Here is a 25,611-nt window from a genome sequence, read left to right as displayed (position 1 = left end):
GATATACCTATTTATGTAAACTTTTTTTACATTAAGTACGTAATAATAATTCTGCAAGATCGATCCACATCGTGCCGACATCATAGTCACCCTAATGAGTTTGACAATATCGTTTTGTATTTTTATCGTAAAATTGAATAATTGTGACTTACCTGTGAAAAGATATTCCACAATCAGCATAGCTTTCACTTCTACAACCCCTCACACAACATTTTTTTAACCATTTTTTTTAATATTTTACGAATAAATTCTGAGCGGCGCCATTTACGTATTTTGAAAATACACGAAAAGTTTGGGATACCAATTCATATTCAAAGTTACTACGATTTCTACCATGTTAAATTTAAATGCTTTATTTGTTGTGCGCATGTTTGGTTTAATCAGTTAATAATATTGACATCATACTTATTTACAAATTACTTAAAAGTTATCAGAACTGTAATCTGAATATAGCACTAAAATTGTATAAGAAGGTAATTAATTTCAGTAGTATATTGATATGATTTCTACCACAGTGGTATCTTTTTAACATTGGCAACATGTGCGAGTGAGACACAGGGCTCTGGTTTTTCTATCTCAAGTGGACCGTTTTCTCTAGTCTGGTACGAACAACTTTCTGTCTCGGTGATAAGGTTCAAATTAGTATGGCAAAAAAAGTGACAGTTCCCTCCAGTTTAAAACATTATAACTTCATGATCGCTCGTTGAAAGAACGAAAATTTTATACTCTGTCAAGCCATTTGCGTCAATAGAAATGAGCGGGAATTTTTTTTAAATGTAAGTAGGCGCAAAAGGGTTAGTCCCATAGAAAATTTTAATTTCGCGCGTTTTTCTACTGACAAACTTATTTGACCAGCTATAAAATGAAAATTGAAATCCCAAACATAGGCTTCAATATTATTTATGCATTGGGTACCTGTTTGTGTTTGGTCTCAGTCCGTTCTTACATAGTAATCGAATTACAATGTACGAAAAACACGAGGTCTTAGAAAGTGGAACGGATGAAATAATCCACTTTCTTTTATGCATACATTTTTTTAGGCATGTCCCAACTCATAGAAATAAATAAGGAAAAAATTAACTACTCCAAATTTTTTAATGTCAAATAACTACATAAACCTGAGCACAGCATATCTGGTAAAACCAGTGAGAAACTAACAATCAAACAACTAAATATAGTTACTATATTACTTTGTTAACTACATTTACAATTAATTCAGTATAGTTAACATAACTATTAATTAATACCAAAATAATGTAACTAATATAAGTTTCAACACTTTCAACAAAGTAATTAAAACAACAGAAATCTTAATGTTTTGCTATTTACATTTTTTTTCTTATATTTATCGTTTTTGGTACACATCCTTTCAAATCGTACAGTACATGGCATCTCTAGATAATATAAGCAAACTCATTTAATTTGATATTTTTAATTCAGATAGATTTGAGTGCAGAAGCTGGAATGGGCATTATAATAATAGTCTTTTATAGCTACTCCAGTTTCTTTGTCCTGTTTTTTATCTATCTATATTTTAGAGTTGATAAATTTAAGATTTGCAAATATTATCCTTAACATCCATATCATCCTATTAATTGCCAGGCTGCCAGCATTAGGCGGGTTATCCGTTCATATGCACTTTTCGCTACAAAGTGGAAAAAACGCATAATCAGCTACAAGTTTGGCACATGTGTTGAATATTATACTTAACACATTCACTGCAAACGTTTTTGTTGTGCTATGCTTGTGACTTATCCCAGGGTTTTCCTGCTTTGTAGAGGAAAGCTACAACAAACAGAGAACCCGCCGAGTGGGTTCCTGGCACTCAATGTGTCAAATCATTTGCTGTCCGGGGTGGGGTTGGTATGAATGCGGATCCCGTGCATCCCAGCAATTTCTTCTTTCAGGGAGTCTGTGACCAGCCTGTGTTGCTTGACTCGGGACAGCCCAGAAAACTCTTTAGCCTCTATACTGATCTGCAATCAAGTAAAATCCATGAATAATACCATTAATTGATATTTCGTAGCTACATTTTATGGTACAGTGCACAGTGGTGTTCAAAAGTGCATGGATAGAACTGATGTCGACCGTAATGCCTTAATATTACGTTTGAAACATGTCCATGCATTTTTGAATGCCAGTGTATATTGCTATATACAGGATAACTATGAAACTCTTGGACAGGAAGATTTTGGAACAACACATAAGGCATCCGAAACTTTACAATATCAGTGATTATTACGTGCCAGTAATAAAGCAAGTTAAATAACGAGACCATGAATATTACAACGTTGAACAGGTTGAACTGCTCATGAGACACGCCTAACTTCATAGTTATCCTGGTGGATTATTTACTTAATTACAACATTTACAACTACGTAGTACCTCGAACATAGCCCCGCAGCCACCTGAAATATCCTCCACGCTCACATAAGTGGTCCCCGGCAGCGACTTTTTGAGGGCCTCGGTTAGCTGCTGTTCCTTAGATACGCAGTTTTGTTCAAACTTGCTGCCGGTCGCTCCGGCTCCGTTGCCCACTACACCTCGGGACTAATGAAAAAATATTGCGATTGGTATAAGGATAAGGATATAAAACATACAGTCAAGGCACAAGGCTATTGTACTCACCAAACTATTTCTAACTGGTTCCAAAGCCCTTAAAAATTGACGAAACATTTTGTATAGTATTATCTATAATTGTACTGAATCTACTCAACTAATGTCCTTGTTTAGTTCTGCGTCATTATATTACTTAATATTTTTATTAGGTCTTTTTACGTATTTTTATTATGACAATTTTATTTTAAAAATTTATATAACCCATAGAAGGTAGCATCCTATAGAAGTGGTCTACGCGTGCCTCCGTGAGGGACAAAACATATAAATTCGACCAATCATAGCGTCGCATTGCGCCGCTATGATTGGTCGAATTTATTTGTTATGGTGGGCAACAAATGAATTCGACCAATCACGGTGGTCAATTTACGGTGGGGAATAAAACAAGATGCGAGACTGTGACAAGGACAAACAATAATAGCGCTTTCGCTGCTACTCCTACTGAAAGATACATAAGACTATCTCGTTCTGTCAGTTATCCCCACCACTCATGCCCAATCCAGTTATACTAGATTCATGATATAACCTCACTTCATTTGTCAATTTCTTATGTTCCAATGTATCCAGAATATTAGGGTTACTTTAACACTTATTTCATTAACTCGTACCTAAACTTGTGCGTATAATGGAATAAAACCATAGACAAATCTTTTATACTTTAATAATCATAGTTTTCTCTGGCAAAAGATGGTCATTCAGCCACTACCCTACCCTATTTCACCTCAAATGCATTCTTTATTTTGATATATTTTTTTCATCTCATCCATTCATCTATCTAGCACCATTTTAATTTGCGGCTAACATTTTATAACTTTCTAAAGGCAAAATAAATGTATTTGCGTTCCGATTCACCTATATAAAATAGTCGAAATTCAATGTGTCAATGTCACTTTGACAGGTCACTGATGTGAATGAACAACACGTGTTAGTTGGTGGCTCGGAGTCTCCAAGCCGCTTTATTTTCTGAATTATGATATAGATACCACAAAATGCCACCATTTAAAGCTGGTTTACTGAAAAGAAAAATAGACGCAAAGAATGCCAAGAAAACTGGTGCCAAAGATTCATCAGAAGATGAGGTAAGCGTCGTAAAGTGAAGTGATAATTTCAGCGTGTTATTTTGTTCATTATTGGTTATATTTGTGGTTTATTGTAGGGAAGTGATTCTGGGGCAAGCGAGGATCTGATCCGCGGTGATTTGAATGGGACAGAAGACGCTACAGACTCGGAAGAGGAAGGAGAAGGCGTTAACTCTGATGCGGAACAAGATGTAAGCATTTAATAGTTTTTTGATAACTACATAAACCAAATATCCAATATTATATTAATATTCAGTATTACATCTTGCTGGCAAGCATGTAGTAGAAACATTTACAAAGTTCAGTTTACTTACAATACTGACAATATCTGTAACTACCTACCTTCATATCTGGTATTTGTATTTTTAGGAGGTACTGTTTGATGAGGATGCCGATTCTACGTTCGGAGACGAAGAGCAGCCAGCAGATGCTTCAGATGCATCATCAGTAAGTATTGTTATAATTTTTATAAGTAGACCCATTTTGTTAAGCTGAAGTTCTATACTTTATTTATGTGATTGTATAATTGTATCTTAAGCCCCGTCCCCATATTGCGAGCCTACCCGGTAACCATTTCGCGCGGCTGCCGCGCGAGCCAATGTTCGATAGTTTGTCGCGCGATATGGAGACGGGGCTTTAGGGTCGGTTGCCACGGAAGCACCAAATTGTCTGTCACCAGTAAAGCATTTGCTAAATTTTATTATTATAAGTTTAATAGGTCTCTGCTGTGTGACGTTTTTCAGTCCGTTAACTGTCGTTGGTGCAACTGCATGGCCCTTAGTCTATTGTCTCATTTCACTGGATGTAGACAGCAACAGCTGTCTAACTGTTGTTCATCACATATGTTATTATGTAGTGGATACAACTCGAACCTTATCAATTTACTGTAAGAACAAATATTTGTGCACATTTTTTTTTCATTTCTTTGCTAACTTTTTTTATCACTAAAATTATTTGAACAAGTATCATTGACATAGTTAGTACACAGGTTAATTTTTTTTTATGGTTAATTGTTTCACAATTAATTTAAAAAATGTTCACCTCAAGAAATATAACAGCACATAGCTGATCATACTCATCAAACCAGTTCATACATTTCCACCAATATTTGTAATCTTTCACAGGACCTAACAGATTCAGAAGCTGATGATGAATCAGAAGATGGTGATAATGATGAAGATGATGAAGCATCACAACAGAGTGAAGAAGACAGTGGTGCAGAGTCTGGTATCGGACAAACACACTCCGGTTCCAGTGATGAGTCGGACAAAGAGATAAACCAGAAAGTGAAAAAGAAAACTAAACAAAAAGAGTCAAAAGAAAAGCAGGTGAAAGAGAAAGAAAAGCAGGTGAAAGGGAAGGAAGTAAAAGGAAATATTAAGGACAGTGTGGATGTGTTAGCTGATAAAATTAAGGAAACTAGTGTTAAGATGCAGCCAGTAGCTCAAAAAGGTATGTCATTTTGTGTGCCAAAAAATAATATTTTACTTAAAAGACACAAATACGCTCCTTACGTTACTTAATTTGTTCTGCAGCGTGGCTAATTGGCATCTTTTTGGACAGTTTTTGGTGCATTGTAGTGTTTGTAGTTTTTTCCGTTAAAAGTCATGGCTATATTGTTTGAGCTTTTTTAATCTCCTTGTCTTAAAAATATTTGTCTAGATCTCCTCGTAGAAATTGCGCAAACATTTTCCTGTAATGCTCTTAATTCAGTCAGAATTGTTAGTAGTGTCAGTACTTACATTGTTAGTGCAGATTCTGCTTACTGACATTTTACCATAAATCTATGTAATAACTATGTAGATGTAACTAATAAAACATATATATATAATATATACATAGTACATATTTGGTTCATTAATCAGTCTAAGTCACTCATATACACACACGCACACACACACACACACACACACACACACACAAACACACACACACACATACACACACACACACACACACACACACAAACAGCCGCGCCGTTCGCATATATTATTATTACAATGACCAGTGTAGGTACTGGGTGTTGTGCATCCTGTATGTAAAGACCGACCTGTCATAAAGGGACCTGTCTGAAAATCAGCGCTGGGTATATATCTAGACATATATCTGGCAAAAGCTGAGATTGGTACCCATTGCCTATACCGTTATAAAATTTTTGTGCATGTTTTTGTATAATTGCGAAATGAAGATTGTTTTTCTCGTGTATTTTTTTTTGTGGTACTTGTAGCAATAACACATTTTTTTTTTTTTTTTTTTTTTTTTAATGTAGGGACGCCCGGCTGGAAGCAGGCGGGCTGTCGATCTGCGTCGCGTTCATTCAGTTCGTTCTCTTCTAGTGTGTCTCTACCGAATGTATTATATCGCGGTGCCGCATACATAGTACATTCCGCTAGTAAGTGTAAGCTAGTCTCCTCCTTACCACAGTGTGGACTAACTATGTAACTTTTCCCCATAGATGAATACGAGTCAGGAGACACGTCAGACGAAGAAGAACGCCGCAACACTGTCGGCGACATCCCGATGTGGTGGTACAATGAGTACCAGCATGTTGGCTATGACTTGGACGGACGGAAGATCATCAAGCCGCCGCAGAGAGATCAGATTGATGAGTTCCTTAAGTAAGTAGCATTGTAGTATAATTAACACATTTAGTGCCGAAAACCCGACTTTCTGGTATTTGATGACCAGGCCGGACGACCCGATAGTCCGGATCGTGGTACTACAGCTTTATATGACGAAATTTTTGTGGCCTGGCGCGGATGTCTTGTTTGGCTGGGTGGCAATGAATGTGTTAAATGACATTATTTTGATTTTATGATAATATTTTATTTCCTTTTTCTGTGTTCATTACGCTTTGCTGCTGTTTTGGCTATTTCTTGATTGATTCTTAGTCAAATATTTACATTTTTGATTGATAAGACTGACATTTAAAATTTAATCAAAAATAATATCTTTCAAGTTGTTCTTTTATAGATATACTTACTTTTTCATGACAACACCTCAGTATGAAAAAAAAATAGTAACATGTGTTTATATAGCTGGTCAAGCAAATCTTGTCAGTAAAAAAAGGCGCGAAATTCAAAATTTCTATGAGACGATATCCCTTCACGCCTACATTTTTCAAATTTGCCGCCTTTTTCTACTGACAAGATCTGCTTGACCAAGTATAACTTGTATTTTTTTTCTGTCTTATAACTTTGATTGTCCTATTTCCCATCTTCAATGCCTTTTCATTTGTTCCTTCTCGACTACCTTAATACCAAAATATTGTGTATTTGTACAGAAAATGCGAAGACCCAGATTTCTGGCGAACGGTCCGGGACCCCAGCACCGGGCAGGACGTGATCCTCAGCAAGCAGGACCTGGAGCTGATCTCCCGCATCCGCCAGGGTCAAGTGCCTAATGCTGACCATGATGAGTATGAGGTAGGGTCTGCAAGATATAGGGTAAAGGAGGGTGGGCAAATTGGCCTAATGACCAATAAGGACAAGCTATATGTCACTGGATAGCTTATTCTAAGTTCTAATACTTTTACTATGGCAGATAGTCCCAAATCTTTGTGTGAAAAAAGTTATCACCGCAAAAAGTAGTGTGAGTTTAAACGTGACTGTATAGTTTTTTTCGGTACTAAGTTCCTGTGTCGCAGATCATTAAGGTTTTGTTATTGTGGATGATTTGGTGTCACGATATTTTAGTTTTTTTATTCGTTTTCTTATGTTTTTTTGTGTCATATTTGTTTTTTTTAAACAGAGATTTGACAAGTCTCGTCATACAAAAAAATGGAGTATATAAAAAAACCTTTCCAATGGTATGTCGCTTATTCTTATTGGCTCATAGGCCAGTGTCCATACAAATCTGCCCATCCTCCTTTGATGCAAAAGCTCCTGATTTTATCGTCTGCTATTTTCGTGGTTCTTTCTAATAAGCATATAATCGTTTTAAATAAAATAATTCTTCTAATAGGAGAAAAGCCTTCGAAAAGGCGGACAGCAATTTTTTTTTTCGAAAGTCCTTTGCAAACAACATAATTAAAGTAACTTACAATGGGGTTGGCAACTGTCAAAGTTTTGCATAAATGGCGCCATCATAGCTTGCCCCTTTTTCTATGAGATTTTGCTTAAGGCTGGCATCCATGGCGTTTAAAAAACAAAAATTTGACTCAATTCTTTAGGGATTGACAGGGCAAGCTATGATGGCGCCATCTGTTAAATACTTCGACCAGCCAACCCCATTAGAAAAAGTTATATATAAAATAGTCCTTACCTACACCTTAATGGATGCTGTTTCAGTTTGCGTTCCAATACAGTTACATTTAATTATATTGTCGAAAAGGCCTCATGTTGGCGCGACACGCCTCAAATCTTAGCAGAGACAAAATTGTTCTAACACTTTTTAGGGTTCCGTACCCAAAGGGTAAAAACGGGACCCTATTACTAAGACTCCGCTGTCCGTCCGTCTGTCACCAGGCTGTATCTCACGAACCGTGATAGCTAGACAGTTGAAATTTTCACAGATGATGTATTTCTGTTGCCGCTATAACAACAAATACTAAAAACAGAATAAAATAAAGGGTTTACTAATGAATGGGCCAAAAACGTTTCCCAAAGTATCACATCCCAAACTATGTTTCCCAAATTATCATTTCCCAAAAAAATGTTTGGCAAAACAACTTATCGCAATTTTTCAGTTAGCAATAGTCTTTTTTGGCAAGTTATTGTTTAGCAAATAATTACTTGGTCAAGTTTCATTTTACCAAGTATTATTTAGTCAAATGTATCATTAAGCATAACTTACATGTCCCAAAATATTACATGGCATACCATTTACATACCAATAGAGGGCCTGCAGTATTTTTATTTTTGCTTTCATTTGAAATACTTTATCATTTTGGTTATGTTTTACGCAAACGGATGTAATTTTTTGAACCATGAACAATAATATTTTCTAGAATTATATAAGGACCTAAAATAAAAATTAAGTAATTAAGATTCGGTAATCAATGGGATTGGCCGGTCAAAGTATTTAGCAGATGGCGCCAGCATAGATTGCTCTGTCAATCCCTAGAATTGTGTCAAATTCTTGTTTTTTATATAGAATTTTATGCCCTAGAATGAAGAGAAGGTATTATGGGATGTTACAAATTCGAGTTTTTAACACTGTTAATCCCGATTTAAATTTTTGAAAAAAATATATGTTAAACATTATTAAATTCTACATGAAATATGTAAATTTGATAACTGTCGCTATCTCGCATGTATTTTTTTTATTTTTCTGAAAATTTTCATCTCAATTTTTTACTATTGTTTTAAGAGATAATTCTATATTATTTTTTTCAGAACGCGACCTTAATTGTATATACAACATACCCAAATTACAAAGAAATCGGATTAGTACTTTGGCTGTAATAAAATAAAAAATATTTTTCTTTTTTTGCATTTTTTTTTTAAATCTGAAGCATTTGAGGCTTAATATTTGGTGAAAGCACTACTTATATATAGGTTAATAATACAATTTGAGCAAACATCTTTTTGGAATATAATATTAGCCAATAAAAAACGTTTGCTAAATAAGTTTTTGTCCTAATAACATTTGACAAAGTAAAATCATGCCAAATGATAATTTGACCAAATAAGTTATATGCGAAGTGTAACTTTGCTAAAGGTTCCTTTGGGAAATGAAACTATTGCGATAAGTTTGTTGGGAAGTGAAATTTGGCGAAATGTATTTGGGCCAAACGGAAGTACACCAAAATAAAGATTTAAGTGGGGCTCCCATACAACAAACGTGATTTTTGACCGAAGTTAAGCAACGTCGGGCGGGGTCAGTACTTGGATGGGTGACCGTTTCTTTGCTTGTTTTGCTCTATTTTTTGTTGATGGTGCGGAACCCTCCGTGCGCGAGTCCGACTCGCACTTGGCCGGTTTTTTTTTCAGCCGTGGGTGGAATGGTTCTCCCGCGAAGTCCTAGCTACGCCAATCCGCGCGTTCCCTGAACACAAGCGGTCGTTCCTGCCGTCTCGCGAGGAACAGAAACACATCTCCAAGATAGTTCACGCGTTGAAAATGGGCTGGACCAAGACGAGGCGGGAAATAGCCATGGAAAGGAGAAAGAAACGGGTAAGCATTTTATAACGATTTCTTTTATTTAATGCATTTGTCCTATGATATTTATTTATTTATTTATTTATTTATTTATTTGTGACGCCGGTGGAGTTGCTAACTTCTATCTGAAGTGTACAGACCACCTAAGGACTATCGCACCAAAGAGTCTGTCACCTGACGACTGACGACTGGTCTGGCCTAGTAGTGACCCTGCCTGTGAAGCTGCGGTCCTGGGTTCGTATCCCGGTAAGGGCATTTACTTGTGTGATGAGCACAGATATTTGTTCCTGAGTCTTCGGTGTTTTCTATGTATTTGTATATTATATATATCGTTGTCTGAGTATCCACAACACAAGCCTTCTTGAGCTCTCTGTGGGTCTTAGTCAATCTGTGTAAAAATGTCCTATAATATTTATTTTCTCTAACATGCAATGAAATGTCGTCGCTCCGGGCGTTATATCAGGCTTCGAAGTATCACGTTTAGGGCGGAGCAACTCCAGAGAACTGTAAAGGAGTTTCATACGAAATTGAAGGCCTAGGCCGGGAAGTAATTTTTTTTTAATTCTAATGTAAACATGGGGTCTGTGTCCATGAACAGGCTAAACAGCCGAATTATATTTTATTTTTTTATTTTTAGTGAATGAATGGTTATCGGACCAAAATATCCGTGTTAACTAACGCCTGTTATACACGAACGTACTGATATTAAGAATACTTACGAATCTGTATGATTCAATGTGTTAATGAATAAATTTAAAATCTTGTCTATACGTAAGTCACCAGAGACCATAGACAATATTTAAAATCCTCTGCATTTATTTTATTTATTGAAATTAAGATTCTTATTATCAGGTTGTGTATAATGGCCCTAATAGGGTCTATTCGAACACTACACACGCGAAATACGGACGACTTACGTAAAAAAAAAGTCATTATGGCAGGATTGGAAGGAAAATTAAAAAACTTTTGTCGTGTAGCTATTTGTGGTTGATATTTATAATTTGTTTTTTTGAGTGGTGAATTTTTTTATTTCATTGCATATGTTTGAGAAAAGCACTATACATGCCTAGCCGTGAAAAGGTCTTGCCGACTTCGTATCACTATCCGGCCTCCCTACGGTCGGCCGTCTATACCTACTCACCCGGCAAGCCCTTCTTTCCCGGCGTCTGCAGTAATGTACTATTATTTTATCTTAACAACATTCACATATAGTTTTGTGTGGGAATTTTCATAGTAAGTACTTTCTTAGACAGCCCGGTTGCAAAATGCTCTCTTGATAAACTAATCTAATTATAGTCACCCTGTGGACGTAAAAATTCTTACTATACTCATCTCTTGTCTGTTTACCATGCACATGTAACGGCTAGTTTAAGATACGGTGTGATGTTGTGGGGAAATGCAACCAATAATGAAATGGAGTTCAAGTTTAAAAAAAAGTTATTGATCATCAGATTTTAAAAATGATGAATATATGAAGTGTTTATTTAATTCACAGTCGCAATTTTATGTAATAAAGATTTCAACTTATATCCAGTTACCTTCTTATGATATTATTTTTTACAAATCAGGTAAGGCAATTTTACAACCTGTGGGGTTCAACTACAGAAGATGAGAATATCCGAGGCATCCACAAACACATCCCCGCGCCTAAACGGGCCCTGCCGTCCCACGCAGAAAGCTACAACCCGCCACCAGAGTACTTGCTCGATTCTAAAGAGGTTTGTTGATTTTAAGGGCTCATTTAAAGTCTATTTTTTAATTCAGTAGACTAAAATGGCATTTCTTAGTATGAAATGACATTTTATGTTCATACTATGAACTGTCATTTCAGTCTACCGAATAAAAAAATAGATTTTAGACGGCGCGAACTCTTATACGATTTTAGTTACATTGCGGACCATTGAGGTCACATCAATTCAGCCGACCGATCAAATGACGCAATGTAATGAAACTCGCATGCGAGTTCTCGCACCGTCTAAATGAGCCCTAATGCAGTTATTTTGTGGTAAATATGATTTATTTCAAAATGAGCTACTATCGGACTTTAATTGTTGAATGATTTGAATAACATAATAACTTTAGTATTGGACAATCAAATTAGCTTGAATCTTAATTGGTTTTATCAGTACTCACCTTAATATGCCAGTTCTTTCATAAAATAGTAAACATACATATGACTCTGAAGATGATGAACTGAGTGATATTATGGTTGGTTAGCCAATTTTTCTCGACTTCGGTTTTTTTTCAGTATTACCTACATTTTCACCTCTTTTCGCATTATATATGTCTCGCATGCCTGTACTGTGTCTAATTATTGCCAAGTTTGTTGCCGGTCCCGTATTGGGATACCCTCCTCCAATTGAGGGTAGTGTTGAGTCGCTCACTCGTGAGGCACCTCATTTGTACCACTCATTTTGTTAATTTGTCGCAGTACTTCGTACCGCAAAAATGTCTTACTTCACTCCTCTATTCATTTTACTTGATTCTAAAATTATCTTTCTCCTAAAAGTTCTATTCTTAACCTTCAGAATTGCACTCCAATTAAATGTTACTATTTATTTATTTATAAAGGAAGTGATGAATACATAAATATGTATATACATTAAATATTTGTGTCGCCGTTGGAATTAATGGAATAGTCGACGCTGAAAATATGCTAGTACCTCACCTCATTTGAAGTAAGACATTGTAACACCTCATTTTAGAAATTGAGGTACTCATACAAACTCATTTTAAATTGATGTCCTACCCATCACTAATTGAGGGGGGATTTAAATTTAAATCTCGAGGCAAAGGTGTAGGAGCCGGTGTAGCTTTATTTGACGTTCATAAGCTCATTGTAATATGCCTACTTGCAACTATCTTTTATCTTATTAAAACTTAATTTTTAGATGAAAGAATGGAACAAGCTATCAGAAACTCCTTGGAAGCGCAAATACACCTTTTTACCGACGAAACACGACAACCTGCGGTCTGTCGCCGCCTACCCTCGCTTCATACGCGAACGGTTCCTTCGGTGCTTGGATCTGTATCTCGCTCCTCGAGCCATACATATGAGGGTAAGTGGTTTAACATTTTTATAAATTATTAGCGATCCGCCTCTCTTTGCACGGGTTAACAAATTATACATAAACCTTCCTCTTGAATCACTGTCTATTAAAAAAACCCGCATATATATCCGTTGCGTAGTTTTAAAGATCTAATCAATCAAATCAAATATATTATTGCGTTTCATGTGTACATTTGATGCTTATATATGTCACCGTAAAATTATAAACACTCGGCATATTATAATCTCGCTAGTTACATTATAAACTGACGGTAGGGAAGTTATAATCTAACCTAACCTAACCTACGTTAGATTATAAAATTTATAAACTAACGGGTTCACAATCTTACGGTGTCATATAGCTTAAAGCTTAGTAAAGCGACTTTGTTTTATACTATGTAGTGATATACGGTCTTTTACATTCTTTTGCTTTCATAAGTAATAATATCTGGGTGACCGAGCTTCGCTCGGAAAACATATAATAACTCGGAAATACGCGTTTTCCCAGAGATAAGACCTAGCTAGATCGATTTTTCGCCCCCGAAAACCCCTGTATACCAAATTTCATCGAAATCGTTAGAGCCGTTTCCGAGATCCCCGAAATATATATATAAATAAATAAACAAGAATTGCTCGTTTAAAGGTATTAGATAAGCTAATTTTTAAAGCGTTTTTCAATTTTTTTTTAAATTAAAAGACACATCAAGATGGTTTACCTTCTTTCTAACGCTAAAAAAACTATAGAAATAGCACGACGATACGAACTTAATCCACAAGATAATCCTATTTCTTCCAGCTGACCATCAGCCCTGAAGACCTGGTGCCCAAGCTGCCATCTCCCCGGGAGCTGCAGCCGTTTCCCACACACGAGGCCCTGATGTTCAAGGGCCACAGCGGTCTGGTCCGGAGTGCTGATTTCGACCCTACAGGGCAGTACGCTGTCTCCGGAAGCGATGATGGCACTGTTAAGAGTAAGTCCTAGGAGCCTTAAAATTCTATGTTTCTGTGATTTTATTTTTTAATCGTCTTTTGTAAGAATATTTAAAAGACCTTGAAGATTCAATATTTGATTTATATAGGTAATTTAGCTTTCAAGATTCGATTGAAGCTATCATATATTGTAATTAAAAAGGCATAGATAAAAGCTTGTAATAAGACAAGGTGAATATTCGTTTAGTGATTGAGGCTGTAAGGAGACATAACGCAATAATCTGGAAGATGCACTATTTTTTACAAACCTTTATTTAACTTGCAATGTACATATGTATGTATGTAGATAACTATAACTAGGTATGTTTATACTAGGTCCAATCTTGCAAGTTAAATTTGACCCACTTCCCGACTTCCAATGAAGCTGAAAAAAGATTATAGAGAAACGTAGACAGCAGCTATTTTTAGACACAATTTCTATTTTAAAGCCGGTATTAAACTATAAAGAGTAGGTAATTTGATTGTGACGTCACATGCTAGTGTTTCAAACACATTCCATAGTAGCAAAATCGTTTTGACAGTTCGAAAAAATAAACTGGAGTTACTAATGTGTTGCAGAAAGTTTTTTGACATAAATTTGTATTGTATAATGTTACTTGGCAGAAATGTTGTTTGGCAGAATTACCTCTCGCATAGTATCATTTAGCATACAATCACTTCGCAGAGTTTTATAATCCAGAACCATATTTTGGCATACTGTTGATGATCATAATAGTATTTTAATCGAATATTGATTTCGCCGATAAATGTATTGCATACTATTTTGGTGGCATAAAGCTATCAAGTTTAATTAAAGGTGATGTTTATGGCAGTTGAGCTTACTTTTCTGGTAGCCGTTCGTTTTTGTAGGAGGTCGCAGCTCTAACCTAACCTAACCTATTTTTCTGACAGCCATTCGTTTTTGTAGGAGGTCGCAATTCTAACATAAACTAACCTTCTTTTCTGGCACGCGTCCAATTTTGTTGGGGTCGCAGTTCTTACTTAAATAACTTACCCCGCTTTTCTGCTAGCAGAAAAAATCATTATGCCATAATAAGAGTATGCTGCAGGATGGTTATGGTACATAAAATTATGCTAAATGAAAGTCGGCAACAGTAATCTTCTGCTTAATGATATGCTGCAAAATGTATTGTATGCGTAGTAAATAGTAATGCCAAGTAATAGCTATGCAAAATAATCATTCGACTAAAAGTGTTTCTGCGATACATGTTATGCGAAATGTATTTCTGACATACAATATTATGCCAGATGAGGGGAACCCAATAAACTGATTTGACTAGTAGTCAAATACGTTATTGTTGGTTTGTAGTCTGGGAGACGAGCACCGGGCGCTGCCTGCGCACCGTGCCGCTCCCCGGGCCGGCGGCGCGCGTGGCCTGGACGCCGGCGCTCGGACTCAGTCTCATAGCGGCTGCCGTCGGGAACAGACTACTGCTGCTTAACCCGGGGCAGGATATAGGGGCGCATAAGGTGGCCGCTAGGACTGACGAGTTACTTGAGGAACCACCGCCGCAACATGATGTTGTCAGTGAGTATGCTACTAGAATGTTGGTTTGTAGTCTGGGAGACGAGCACCGGGCGCTGCCTGCGCACCGTGCCGCCACAGAACAGATACAGTACAGAAATCAATCTACATACAAAGTGCGCTCGAGCAACGCACACATAGACACTGCTCACGGACACGATATCTCGGACCGGTTGAGACCAGTCCGAGCGCGAGTGCCATCCGCTTGAGACACGCGTCTGTGAACTTTTTTGTGCAATCATAGAGAAACAAAAAAAAAGTTATTATAACTGTTAAGTGGACGGTTGTTTAAATTCAACATTAAACGGTGAATTGTCGTTTTTTAAGCTACTAGTGGTTTCAGAGAGGTAAGTTAGGTAAGTAGGTATCTGCTTGTATTTTGATTGTTTTAACGTTAAACAGAACAGTTAGGTAGGTAGGTAAGCACCCCGCCCCGGCCACTACTAGATACGAGTGCCACTACCACGATAGTTTTTTGTGCATAAGTCATAGTTGACAACCCTAGACCGACCGCCGAGCGTAGGTATGAAAAGTGAAGTACATACATGTGATTGACTTCTGTACTGTATCAGTCTCATAGCGGCTGCCGTCGGGAACAGGCTACTGCTGCTTAACCCGGGGCAGGATATAGGAGCGCATAAGGTGGCCGCTAGGACTGACGAGTTACTTGAGGAACCACCGCCGCAACATGATGTTGTCAGTGAGTATGCTACTAGAATGTTGGTTTGTAGTCTGGGAGACGAGCACCGGGCCACAAAACAGATACAGTACAGAAGTCAATCACATGTATGTACTTCACTTTTCATACCTACGCTCGGCGGTCGCTCTAGGGTTGTTAACTATGACTTATGCACAAAAAACTATCGTGGTAGTGGCACTCGTAGTATCTAGTAGTGGCCGGGGCGGGGTGCTTACCTACCCACCTAACTGTTCTGTTTAACGTTAAAACGAACCATCGAACTACAAGCAGATACCTACTTACCTAATAACTTACCTCTCTGAAACCGCTGGTAGCTTAAAAAACGACAATTCACAGTTTAATGTTGAATTTAAACAACCGTCCACTGAACAGTTATAATAACTTTTTTTTTTGTTTCTCCATTATTGCACAAAAAAGTTCACAGACGCGTGTCTCAAGCGGATGGCACTCGCGCTCGGACTGGTCTCAACCGGTCCGAGATATCGTGTCCGTGAGCAGTGTCTATGTGTGCGTTGCTCGAGCGCACTTTGTATGTAGATTGATTTCTGTACTGTATCTGTTTTGTGACCGGGCGCTGCGTGCACGCCGGCGCTCGGACTCAGAGGGGCTACCGCGAACCACGTACGACGTGGTGCATCTCTGTCGCACTTGTAATTTCGTACGTAAGTGTGACAGGGAGGCAACACGTCGAACGTGGTTCGCGGTAGGCCTTCAGCCTCATAGCGGCTGCCGTCGGGAACAGGCTACTGCTGCTTAACCCGGGGCAGGATATAGGGGCGCATAAGGTGGCCGCTAGGACTGACGAGTTACTTGAGGAACCACCGCCGCAACATGATGTTGTCAGTGAGTATATTTACATCTGGAAGCTACTCGGCTTCTATCTGATTTGTTTTACAGCTGATAATTAGGCCGGTCCACACAGAACGAGCCATCTCACCGGGAAATTGCTGCGCGAAGCACTTCGGTCTGTAAAGTATACTACCTACATACCGTTTCTTCGGGCAAGGCACATCTTCAGACACAGAGTGGCTCGTTCAAAACACTACTTGAGAAACCACCGCCACAACATGATGTTGTCAGTGAGTATACTACTAGAATTTGAAGTTCCGTTTAGTTTTGTGGCTCCTCTACACGATGGGCCATCATACTCACTAAGATGGGCCAGCGTGTAGAGAGGGTAGTGGTGTCGGATGGCTTATGGCGCGGCGGGATGGCCACGGTGTCCATCACATGGCCATCTCGCTGGCCCAGCGCTGGGCCAACGTGTAGAGGAACCATTACTAATTTAAAAATTACTTAATAAAATTTCCATAAGCTCGCCTTATTTTGCATAAAGACGATGCATAATGCTACCATTACACTAAGTGGTTTCATCGGAATTTGCTACAACAGATATCTTACCTTTAGATATACGGCAAGCGAAAATGACGCAAGCATACAAAAACGCACCAACTCCTAATAGTACATTACGATACAAGTGCGAAAAGTAGGAAATTCGCAACAAGTGGCGATAAAATGAAACAAGACCGAAGGGAGTGTTTTAAATCGACACGAGTATTGTACAATGTTTTATAGTACGTATGGCCCTTTTTTACATTTTACCAGGTATTGTGGTAATAATTACTGCAATAGGGCGGTAACGTAGCATCGTATGTATTGTAAAATAAATTGCCATGATGAAAATACTAACAATATGCTCATTTTACAGTGGACGAGCGCACGACCACAGCGGTGCAGTGGGACAAGGTGAAACCCGAAGAGTGGGCGATTGGGGTCCGTGTGGCTGTCACGCATTTCAAGCCCGTCATACACGTGAGTACTTCATACAAAGTGTTTTTATATTAAATTAAACTACAACTGACTCCTAGCACTCAGAGTTTAGTTGGTGTTTGTAAATTATAAACTGAAATAGATACCATACACCAAAGAAAATGTGACCAAATCCACCGGTGGCTGAGGCGGGAATCGAACCCGCGTCTTCAGCTTACGCGGCTAACGGTTATCCATTTTCTTTGGTGTATGGTATCTGTTTCAGTTTATAATTTAAAATATAGTTGTGACTACTTAAAAATAAAAAATAAATCAAATCAAAATATTTTCGTAAAAATAATTTGATTTGTTCCCTAGTTGGTGTTTGTAATTTACATGAAATGAGTATTGGCACAGATTATATAATAGTTCTTACGAACAGATACTTATCTCTCAAAGAAAACGCAAATACCTACCGTTTTGATACCTACACAACAATACAATGGAGTGACCTTCAGCGCGCCGCTCGCGCACCGCGCGCACCGGCACAACGCTAGGGTTGCCGACGCGACGCTTAGAAATTTTAATACGTGTGAAGTCCGGTCTCTAATTCGGTCATACTATCAAACTAACATTTGAACTTGTCATAAAGTATATAACAGCATAGCGTTAAATAACTACATGTAAGCAAGTTAAGTTGCAATAATTTATAATATTCCGTTTATGCGTTAGGTTAGGTTAGTGTTTGCGAAATACTCATTTTAAAAGGTCATATGTCCCTGCAGTGACCGCAGCGTTTACGCCGTTTTATAAACCACGCAATGAATCCAGCAAGAATTAGTTTTAAAACTTCGTGTAATTTAAAACCAGATATAGATTAATGTTACACAATAAAGAAAAATAATATAACCCATGATTACAGGTAATTCATAATAAGATAACCAGAGCATAAATGAGTACCTATGTTCCGGTGTAAAATTAATATCTTACTGTCGATAAAATGATCATTTACCAAGTTAGCTACCTATTTCAAATAGATATCTAACTATAGGTACATTTGTCGTAATAAACATTACATGTTTAATTAAAGTAATTCAATAGTACCTACGTAGCTTGTAATTATCGTTATTGGGACGCGACAGCCAGGGCTGTCAACACCGCTGCCTACTGGGCATCCATTGTATAAAAAAAGGAACCTCGACACCAAAAGAAGAAGAAGAAGATTATCGTAAAAAATGTCAGTGCGGCGCGCGGTAACGTGCGTGCGTGAGCGCGTGTGGCAACCAACTGGCTTTCTTTTCTACCGTGAACGGGAACAGAATCGTAGGTATAAAACCGAGCTCACGCGGAGAGTTCCATAGGCCTGGTATTGGTACTGATCGAGACGTGGACGCAACTAATAATCAGTCGTATTCCATACTTTGAGTCGTCCTATATGCTCCATTTAGTACTTAGTTGTAGTATTCACAACATACAGTTAGCGCTAAGTAGACAGTGGCGGCCAAAGTGGCCAAATAAATCGGAACACATCCTTAATTCCATTAAAACAAAGGTGTATTAAGTACGTTATATTTGGCCATCACTATCTATTTTATGATGATTGTACAAAATAGGAACATGGTAACCGTTTAAGTAGGAAGACATTTTTTACATCGAAATTGCAACTGCTAAATTGACTCATTTCAACTGTATTCATATTTGTTACCATGTAATTACGAATTCAACAGACAACCGCGCAATGGCCTTGGATTGACAATTCGAAAACATAAAGTTAACCATAACGACAAATTTTAAAATTTTGGGTTGCGATAGCAGTAATAAAAATCTACCATTTTCTACCATCGTGTTAGATCTTGAATGTTCCTATGAATTGTTAGAGAGTTATGTTATGCCCGGTATGTACATAATATCATTTATAATTAAATAATTATTTGATATGGTCACAAATTTAGCTAACTTGGGAATCTTGGGATGAAGAACGAAAGTTTTTTAGTTTGATCTGGTGGAGTATCGAAACAAAGATTAGTTTTTAGGGTTGCAATAGCAATTTATAAAAATCTACCATTGTCTAGCTCGCCTGGCACGGGAAAGGCGACTACATCGCAGTGACGCTACAAGATGGCGCTAGTCGCGCGGTGGTCGTGCACCAGCTGTCGCGGCGGAGGAGCCAGCTGCCGTTCTCCAAGGCGAAGGGGCTGGTGCAGTGTGCGCTGTTCCACCCGGTCACGCCGAGGCTGTTTGTGGCTGTAAGTTTTTATATGGTATTCAATAAAAATTACAAGAAAAAACGACAATTTTATAAAGTGTATTGTTGATAAGACGATTCTCGTTTTTTGAAAGTGTATCATTTTAGAGTACTTAATGGAGTGTAGTACTTTTCTATTTTTTTTTTACATTATATTAAATATTTTTTCATAATGAATGTATAGATTTTGGTACTAGGGTAAATGGGAAAATTTAGATTTAAAAAAATTAATTGATCGAAATCGGCATCATTTCTGTAATCTGTAAGGTTTTACTTGATAAATTAGAGGTGAATAGCTAAATGAATCATTCACACTTCCACTTTGAGTTATTTTGCTAGCTGTTACCTATCATCTTCGCATAAAACGCCATTGAAAACAGTTTAACGCGGTATTAATTAAATAAATCTATTACAGACTCAGCGTGTGGTTAGAATTTATGACCTGGTGAAACAGGAGTTGATAAAGAAACTTCTGACTGGAGCACAGTGGGTTAGCTCAATGGCCGTGCATCCAGCTGGCGACAATTTGCTCGTCGCGTCCTATGATCGGAAATGCATGTGGTAAGTATTAAGTCCTTCACCAATTATTTTCATGTCGATTTTTGTCCTGACTTGGTATACCTGTTTAAGTTAACTTATGTAAGTAAATAACCTTTATTGCCCCGCAAATGGAAACATATTCAAAAACGGATATGTCCATAATTTTCTAGATTTCTTTAATCTTTCTTTACCAGAATGCCGTTTATCGTTCTGTTTTTATTGTATAATCCGTCATTCAGAGTGATATAAATATAAAAGTAACTATAAATCGCTTACTCTGATTCTTTTTAGCCTCTAATAGCCTCCCACGAATTAAAACTTGCCAAGGCAAATGCGATTTTAATTTTTGGATTTAAAGACTCAAAATTCAATGGAGTGGCAGAACTTTTTATAGGCCTCTGGGAAACGAGGTTAATCAGTACTATCTTATTTATCCAGCGATAAAACAAAAACCTGACGCACGGGACTAAAAACATTTTTTTCCAGGTTCGACTTGGAGCTGTCATCTAAACCGTACCAAACCCTCCGCCTGCACGGCGGCGCTGTCCGCTCCGTGGCGTTCCACCGCCGCTACCCGCTGTTCGCGACCGCCGGCGACGACCACAACATCGTCGTGTCGCACGGGATGGTTTACAAGTTAGTATCTTTGAATAAATGTCATATACTAAGAAAAAGTGACCAAGGCCTCCAGTGCCCCAGGCTGGAAACGAACCAGCGTCCTCTGCTATCGCGGCAGATGCCTGAGCCATTCGGTTAGTATCTTTGGATTGATCAACTTTTTCTTGTAATGTTGCTATGGTTACGGTCTCCTGAGTCACTCTTAAAATTCTAGGTTTTTCGTTTTTAAATGAACCAAACTTGCATTCTATGGTAGTTATAACACCTTTCCATAATGGGAATGGGACGTCTACTGAGGATGTTAGTAGAACATGGTACAGCAGTTCTTCTAACAATCTATGCTACTATTGTCTCCTCGCTGATGGGACAGAATAACAACAAGAAATAGTTGATTGACCCCTTTGCTAGTCTGAGCGCCTACCACGAAAAGTCGAATATCGAAATTTCGTTGTCTGCCTTCCTTTAAGTATATATTATAGCTCTTGCTAATTCGTAGGACAGGGAGACAAGTAGAAGAAAAAACGAATTCGAACGAAAATCGAAAAATTCGTGATTGTAGTTATATCCCTACCCTCCATCGCCGAGTAAAACATGAAGCTGGTAAAGCTGGTCTTATGTTCCAATCGAAAGGTGTCTAAAGGAACTTCTCGAGAATTAAAAAAAAAACAAATCACATGAAATTTAGGCTCCTTAGAAAGTTTTTGAGGAAGCCTGCAAAAGACAAGAGGTATTAATCAGCAATGAGAGCCTGTATAAAAAAAAACAGTTTTTATTGTTTTTTTACTAATTAAGGCATTACTACTTTGTTTTAAAGTTGTTGTAGATTCAGAGACATGAATGAATGAAGATTTGATATTGACCAATCGACATAGCCTACATTAGGAACGAAAGATTAGTCATACATAATTAATGTTAAGCTTAGAATGTTTAGGGTCCTGATGGGACTCCCTAGATTCTGCAGCGCATCTGGAATGTTCGCTGACGCCCACGTAGAGGACTTCCACGCTGTAATGCGCAAAAAGATTGTGTCTATTAGAAGCAGAATCCAGGGTAGTCCCAACAGCATTCTAAATATGTTAGCGGTTAGGCCAGACAGTCTTTTGCAAAGACATTGGATGTCCACACTAATAAACCCCCATTCTGGGGAAGTTTATTATTTAAATTAACCCCGTACTGCAAGTAAAACTAATTCAGTAATTTTGAACTTTAATAGCTGTCAATAGAGTTGAATATTATATCCGCCATAATTGGCTTCGTATGCGGTAAAGGGTTAAAAACAAGTACAAATAATTACCTGTATATTTCTAGTGTAGTATGTAAGTACAATTAACCTAGTTATAAGTAGCTGAGTAACAAATGTGGACTGTATATTGTCTGAATAAAGAAAATTATTATTATTTTCTTTATTTATTTTTCCTCTTAAGTTAGGTTATTTATAATATGAATATAAAAGTAAAATATAAAAACACTTACAAAACAATAAAAAATACATATAAACACATTATAAAAAACCTAACCTAGAATGCCGCCGGCAGCGGGGCAGGGCCCAAGCTACCGGTGGTCAGGGCCGCAGAGAGGCCAAGATCACCGCCTTCTGCATCTGGCCCTTGATCCAACCACCTAGCGAGAGTCTCTCAAGATGTTGGTCGAGACTCTTCGCTATTAGACCGTTCGCTGAAACAACTATCGGGACAATGATCGTCGAATCAACATCCCACATGGCGGTTATCTCGTGAGCCAAGTCTAGGTACTTACTGGACTTGTCCTTCTCGGCTTTCACGAGATTCTCATCATGGGGGATGGTAATGTCAACGAGCACGGCCCGGCGTTGCGCTCGATCTATTATCACAATATCAGGCTTATTGGCTACAATAGTCCTGTCAGTGATAATAGATCGATCCCAATAGAGCGTGGCACGACCATTCTCAAGAACTGGCACAGGTGAATACTTGTAGTACGGTACTTCGCGGTCCACAAGACCGTATAGAAGAGCAAGCTGTTGGTAAATAATCCTGGCTACGAGATTATGTCTGTGCAAGTACTCGCCGTTAGCAAGATGAGAACAACCGGAAATGATATGCCTGAGTGACTCTCCGGGACGGCGGCATGCCCGACACATGTCGACCGTACCGTCCTTCAGGATATATTTCCGATAGTTGTTCGTCATTATTACTTCGTCCGCAATTGCACAGGCAAAACCCTCGGTTTCTCCGAAGAGGTCCCCGAATCGTAGCCAGTTCACCGACGCGAGCAGGTCCACATCGGGTCCCGTGAGGGCCTTGTAGAACCGCCCGTGTAGCACCTTACTCTCCCATGCCGCCTTGCGATCCGCAGTACTTAGTACCACAGGTTTGCGCCAGTTCTCGTTTGCCAAGGAGAGCGGCGTGAGGTTTCTATCTACTGCCACCACATCACGATGCATCCCACACTGGTTGTTAAGGAAATATTATTATTATTATTTGTATCTCCGTTATAAAACTCTCGGGTCTTTCGAGCCCGGTCATTTATAAGGCGTGCGTGGGGATATAGATCCAACACGTAGAGGCCATTTGGAGAGATTTGATGTCATGTAGAACGCCTGCTGGAACCCATTCACGGGTACATCAATAGATGAGACCCATGAACCGGTTTCAGCAGGCATTGGAAGCTATTGTAGAGAATATGGACAGAGTACTGGTCTATGTTTTAAGTTTGGGTGGAAAAAAGACTGGGCTATTGCTAAGAGTTCCGGACACCTGCCATAACATTGTGTTATACAGTGTTATCGAGGCAGGCGGTGACTCGCCACTCGCTAGATGGGCACCTGAAGCGCCATCGTACAGACGGCCAGGCGCAACACCGGCGTGAGCGGCTCAGGGGTGTCGAGAGGTGTGCTGCGCTTTCTCCGAAGTTACTCGCGGCGTTATGCCCTTTAACACTTCCACCCCTGGAGCATATAGCTCTAACGACTCCTCTCTGGACGGCCAATGAAGGCAAGCCAGAGCCGAGAGTCCTGCGGGTCCCCTTGGGGTCCACTCCGACCGACGAAGACACGCCGGAGACGGAGACCCTGACCGACTCTGGAGCACTCGGGTCCGTGGGGTCGTTACTCCCCAACAGCTCGCCACAAGCTGCCCAGCGGGCTTATTATTATTATTATTATTCTTTTATTTATTTTTCTTCTTAGGTTGGTTTTTTACAATATGGATATAAAAATAAAATACAAAAACACTTACAAAAACAATACAAAATACTTATAAACATATTATAAAAAACCTAACCTAGGGTGCCGCCAGCAGCGGGGCAAGACCCAAGTTGCCGGTGGTCAGGGCCGCAGAGAGAGGAACCGGCGGACTATCCGCGCCGTGTCCAAGATCACCGCCTTCTGCATCTGACCCTTGATCCAACCACCTAGCGAGAGTCTCTCAAGATGTTGGTCGAGACTCTTCGCTATTAGACCGTTCGCTGAAACAACTATCGGGACAATGATCGTCGAATCAACATCCCACATGGCGGTTATCTCGTGAGCCAAGTCTAGGTACTTACTAGACTTGTCCTTCTCGGCTTTCACGAGATTCTCATCATGGGGGATGGTGATGTCAACGAGCACGGCCCGGCGTTGCGCTCGATCTATTATCACAATGTCAGGCTTATTGGCTACAATAGTCCTGTCAGTGATGATAGATCGATCCCAATAGAGCGTGGCAAGACCATTCTCGAGAACTGGCGCAGGTGAATACTTGTAGTACGGTACTTCGCGGTCCACAAGGCCGTATAGAAGAGCAAGCTGCTGGTGAATAATCCTGGCTTATTATTATTATTATTATAAATTTAAAAGTGGAAAAATTACTGTCTTGGGTGAGACTTGAACTCACGGCCTCTGGATCGATACTCCAGGGCTCTGCCATCTAAGCCACCAAGACCTCATCCATAGCCAGCAAATCTTTCCACCATATGGGTCAAGGGGGCCCGAGCGACATGTACCGTAAGAGCGTTACACTTCTTGAACGGCTACCGGAGTTCCAAGTCATATTGGAAATTCACCAGTTCCAGTAATTTTTCCACTTTTAAATTTATTCTAAGCTTAGTAGCATCGATCGCAGACGTTTCTACTTGTTAAAATTATAAAAATATTTATGTTTGTTTTACCAGTGACCTTCTACAAAACCCTCTCCTTGTGCCGCTGAAGCAGCTCCGTGGCCCCGAGAAGCGCGAGGACCTGTGTGTGCTGGACATCCGCTTCCACCCGACGCAGCCCTGGCTACTCGCTGCGGGTGCTGACTCCACTCTACGACTATATACTTGAATAAATGTTTATTTTAAATAATAGTCATATGCTTTTTTATTTATAGGGCTCTAGTTTTCGTCCACTTCACATATTAGCAAATAATATTTTTGATATTTAATTTGCTACTCGCAA

General features: G+C 38.9%; 2 protein-coding genes across 2 annotated transcripts; one reads left to right on the top strand and one right to left on the bottom strand.

Annotated features, from left to right (window-relative positions):
• Positions 1-1,826: 1,826 nt before the first annotated feature.
• On the bottom strand, positions 1,827-2,778 carry LOC134653235 (bolA-like protein 3). Its single transcript, XM_063508561.1, has 3 exons — positions 2,629-2,778; positions 2,386-2,550; positions 1,827-1,976 (listed from the first exon to the last, which is right to left on the bottom strand). The coding sequence occupies exons 1-3, from the start codon at positions 2,674-2,676 to the stop codon at positions 1,839-1,841; spliced, it is 351 nt and encodes a 116-aa protein (XP_063364631.1). The 5' UTR covers positions 2,677-2,778; the 3' UTR covers positions 1,827-1,838.
• A 750-nt stretch (positions 2,779-3,528) lies between these two features.
• On the top strand, positions 3,529-25,514 carry LOC134653368 (ribosome biogenesis protein BOP1 homolog). The gene is made up of 16 exons (XM_063508705.1): positions 3,529-3,695; positions 3,773-3,886; positions 4,065-4,142; positions 4,820-5,147; positions 6,151-6,313; positions 6,979-7,120; positions 9,629-9,811; positions 11,365-11,514; positions 12,688-12,855; positions 13,642-13,816; positions 15,145-15,363; positions 17,769-17,872; positions 19,882-20,055; positions 20,470-20,615; positions 21,081-21,230; positions 25,344-25,514. Exons 1-16 carry the CDS (start codon positions 3,606-3,608, stop codon positions 25,495-25,497), a joined length of 2,538 nt encoding a protein of 845 aa, XP_063364775.1. The 5' UTR covers positions 3,529-3,605; the 3' UTR covers positions 25,498-25,514.
• The last annotated feature ends 97 nt before the right edge of the window (positions 25,515-25,611 follow it).

The sequence above is a fragment of the Cydia amplana genome, chromosome 13, assembly GCF_948474715.1.
Source record: "Cydia amplana chromosome 13, ilCydAmpl1.1, whole genome shotgun sequence".
NCBI lineage: Eukaryota > Metazoa > Arthropoda > Insecta > Lepidoptera > Tortricidae > Cydia > Cydia amplana.
The sequence above is the reverse complement of the archived record's forward strand: the minus strand, read 5'-3'. Positions and strand labels throughout refer to the sequence as shown.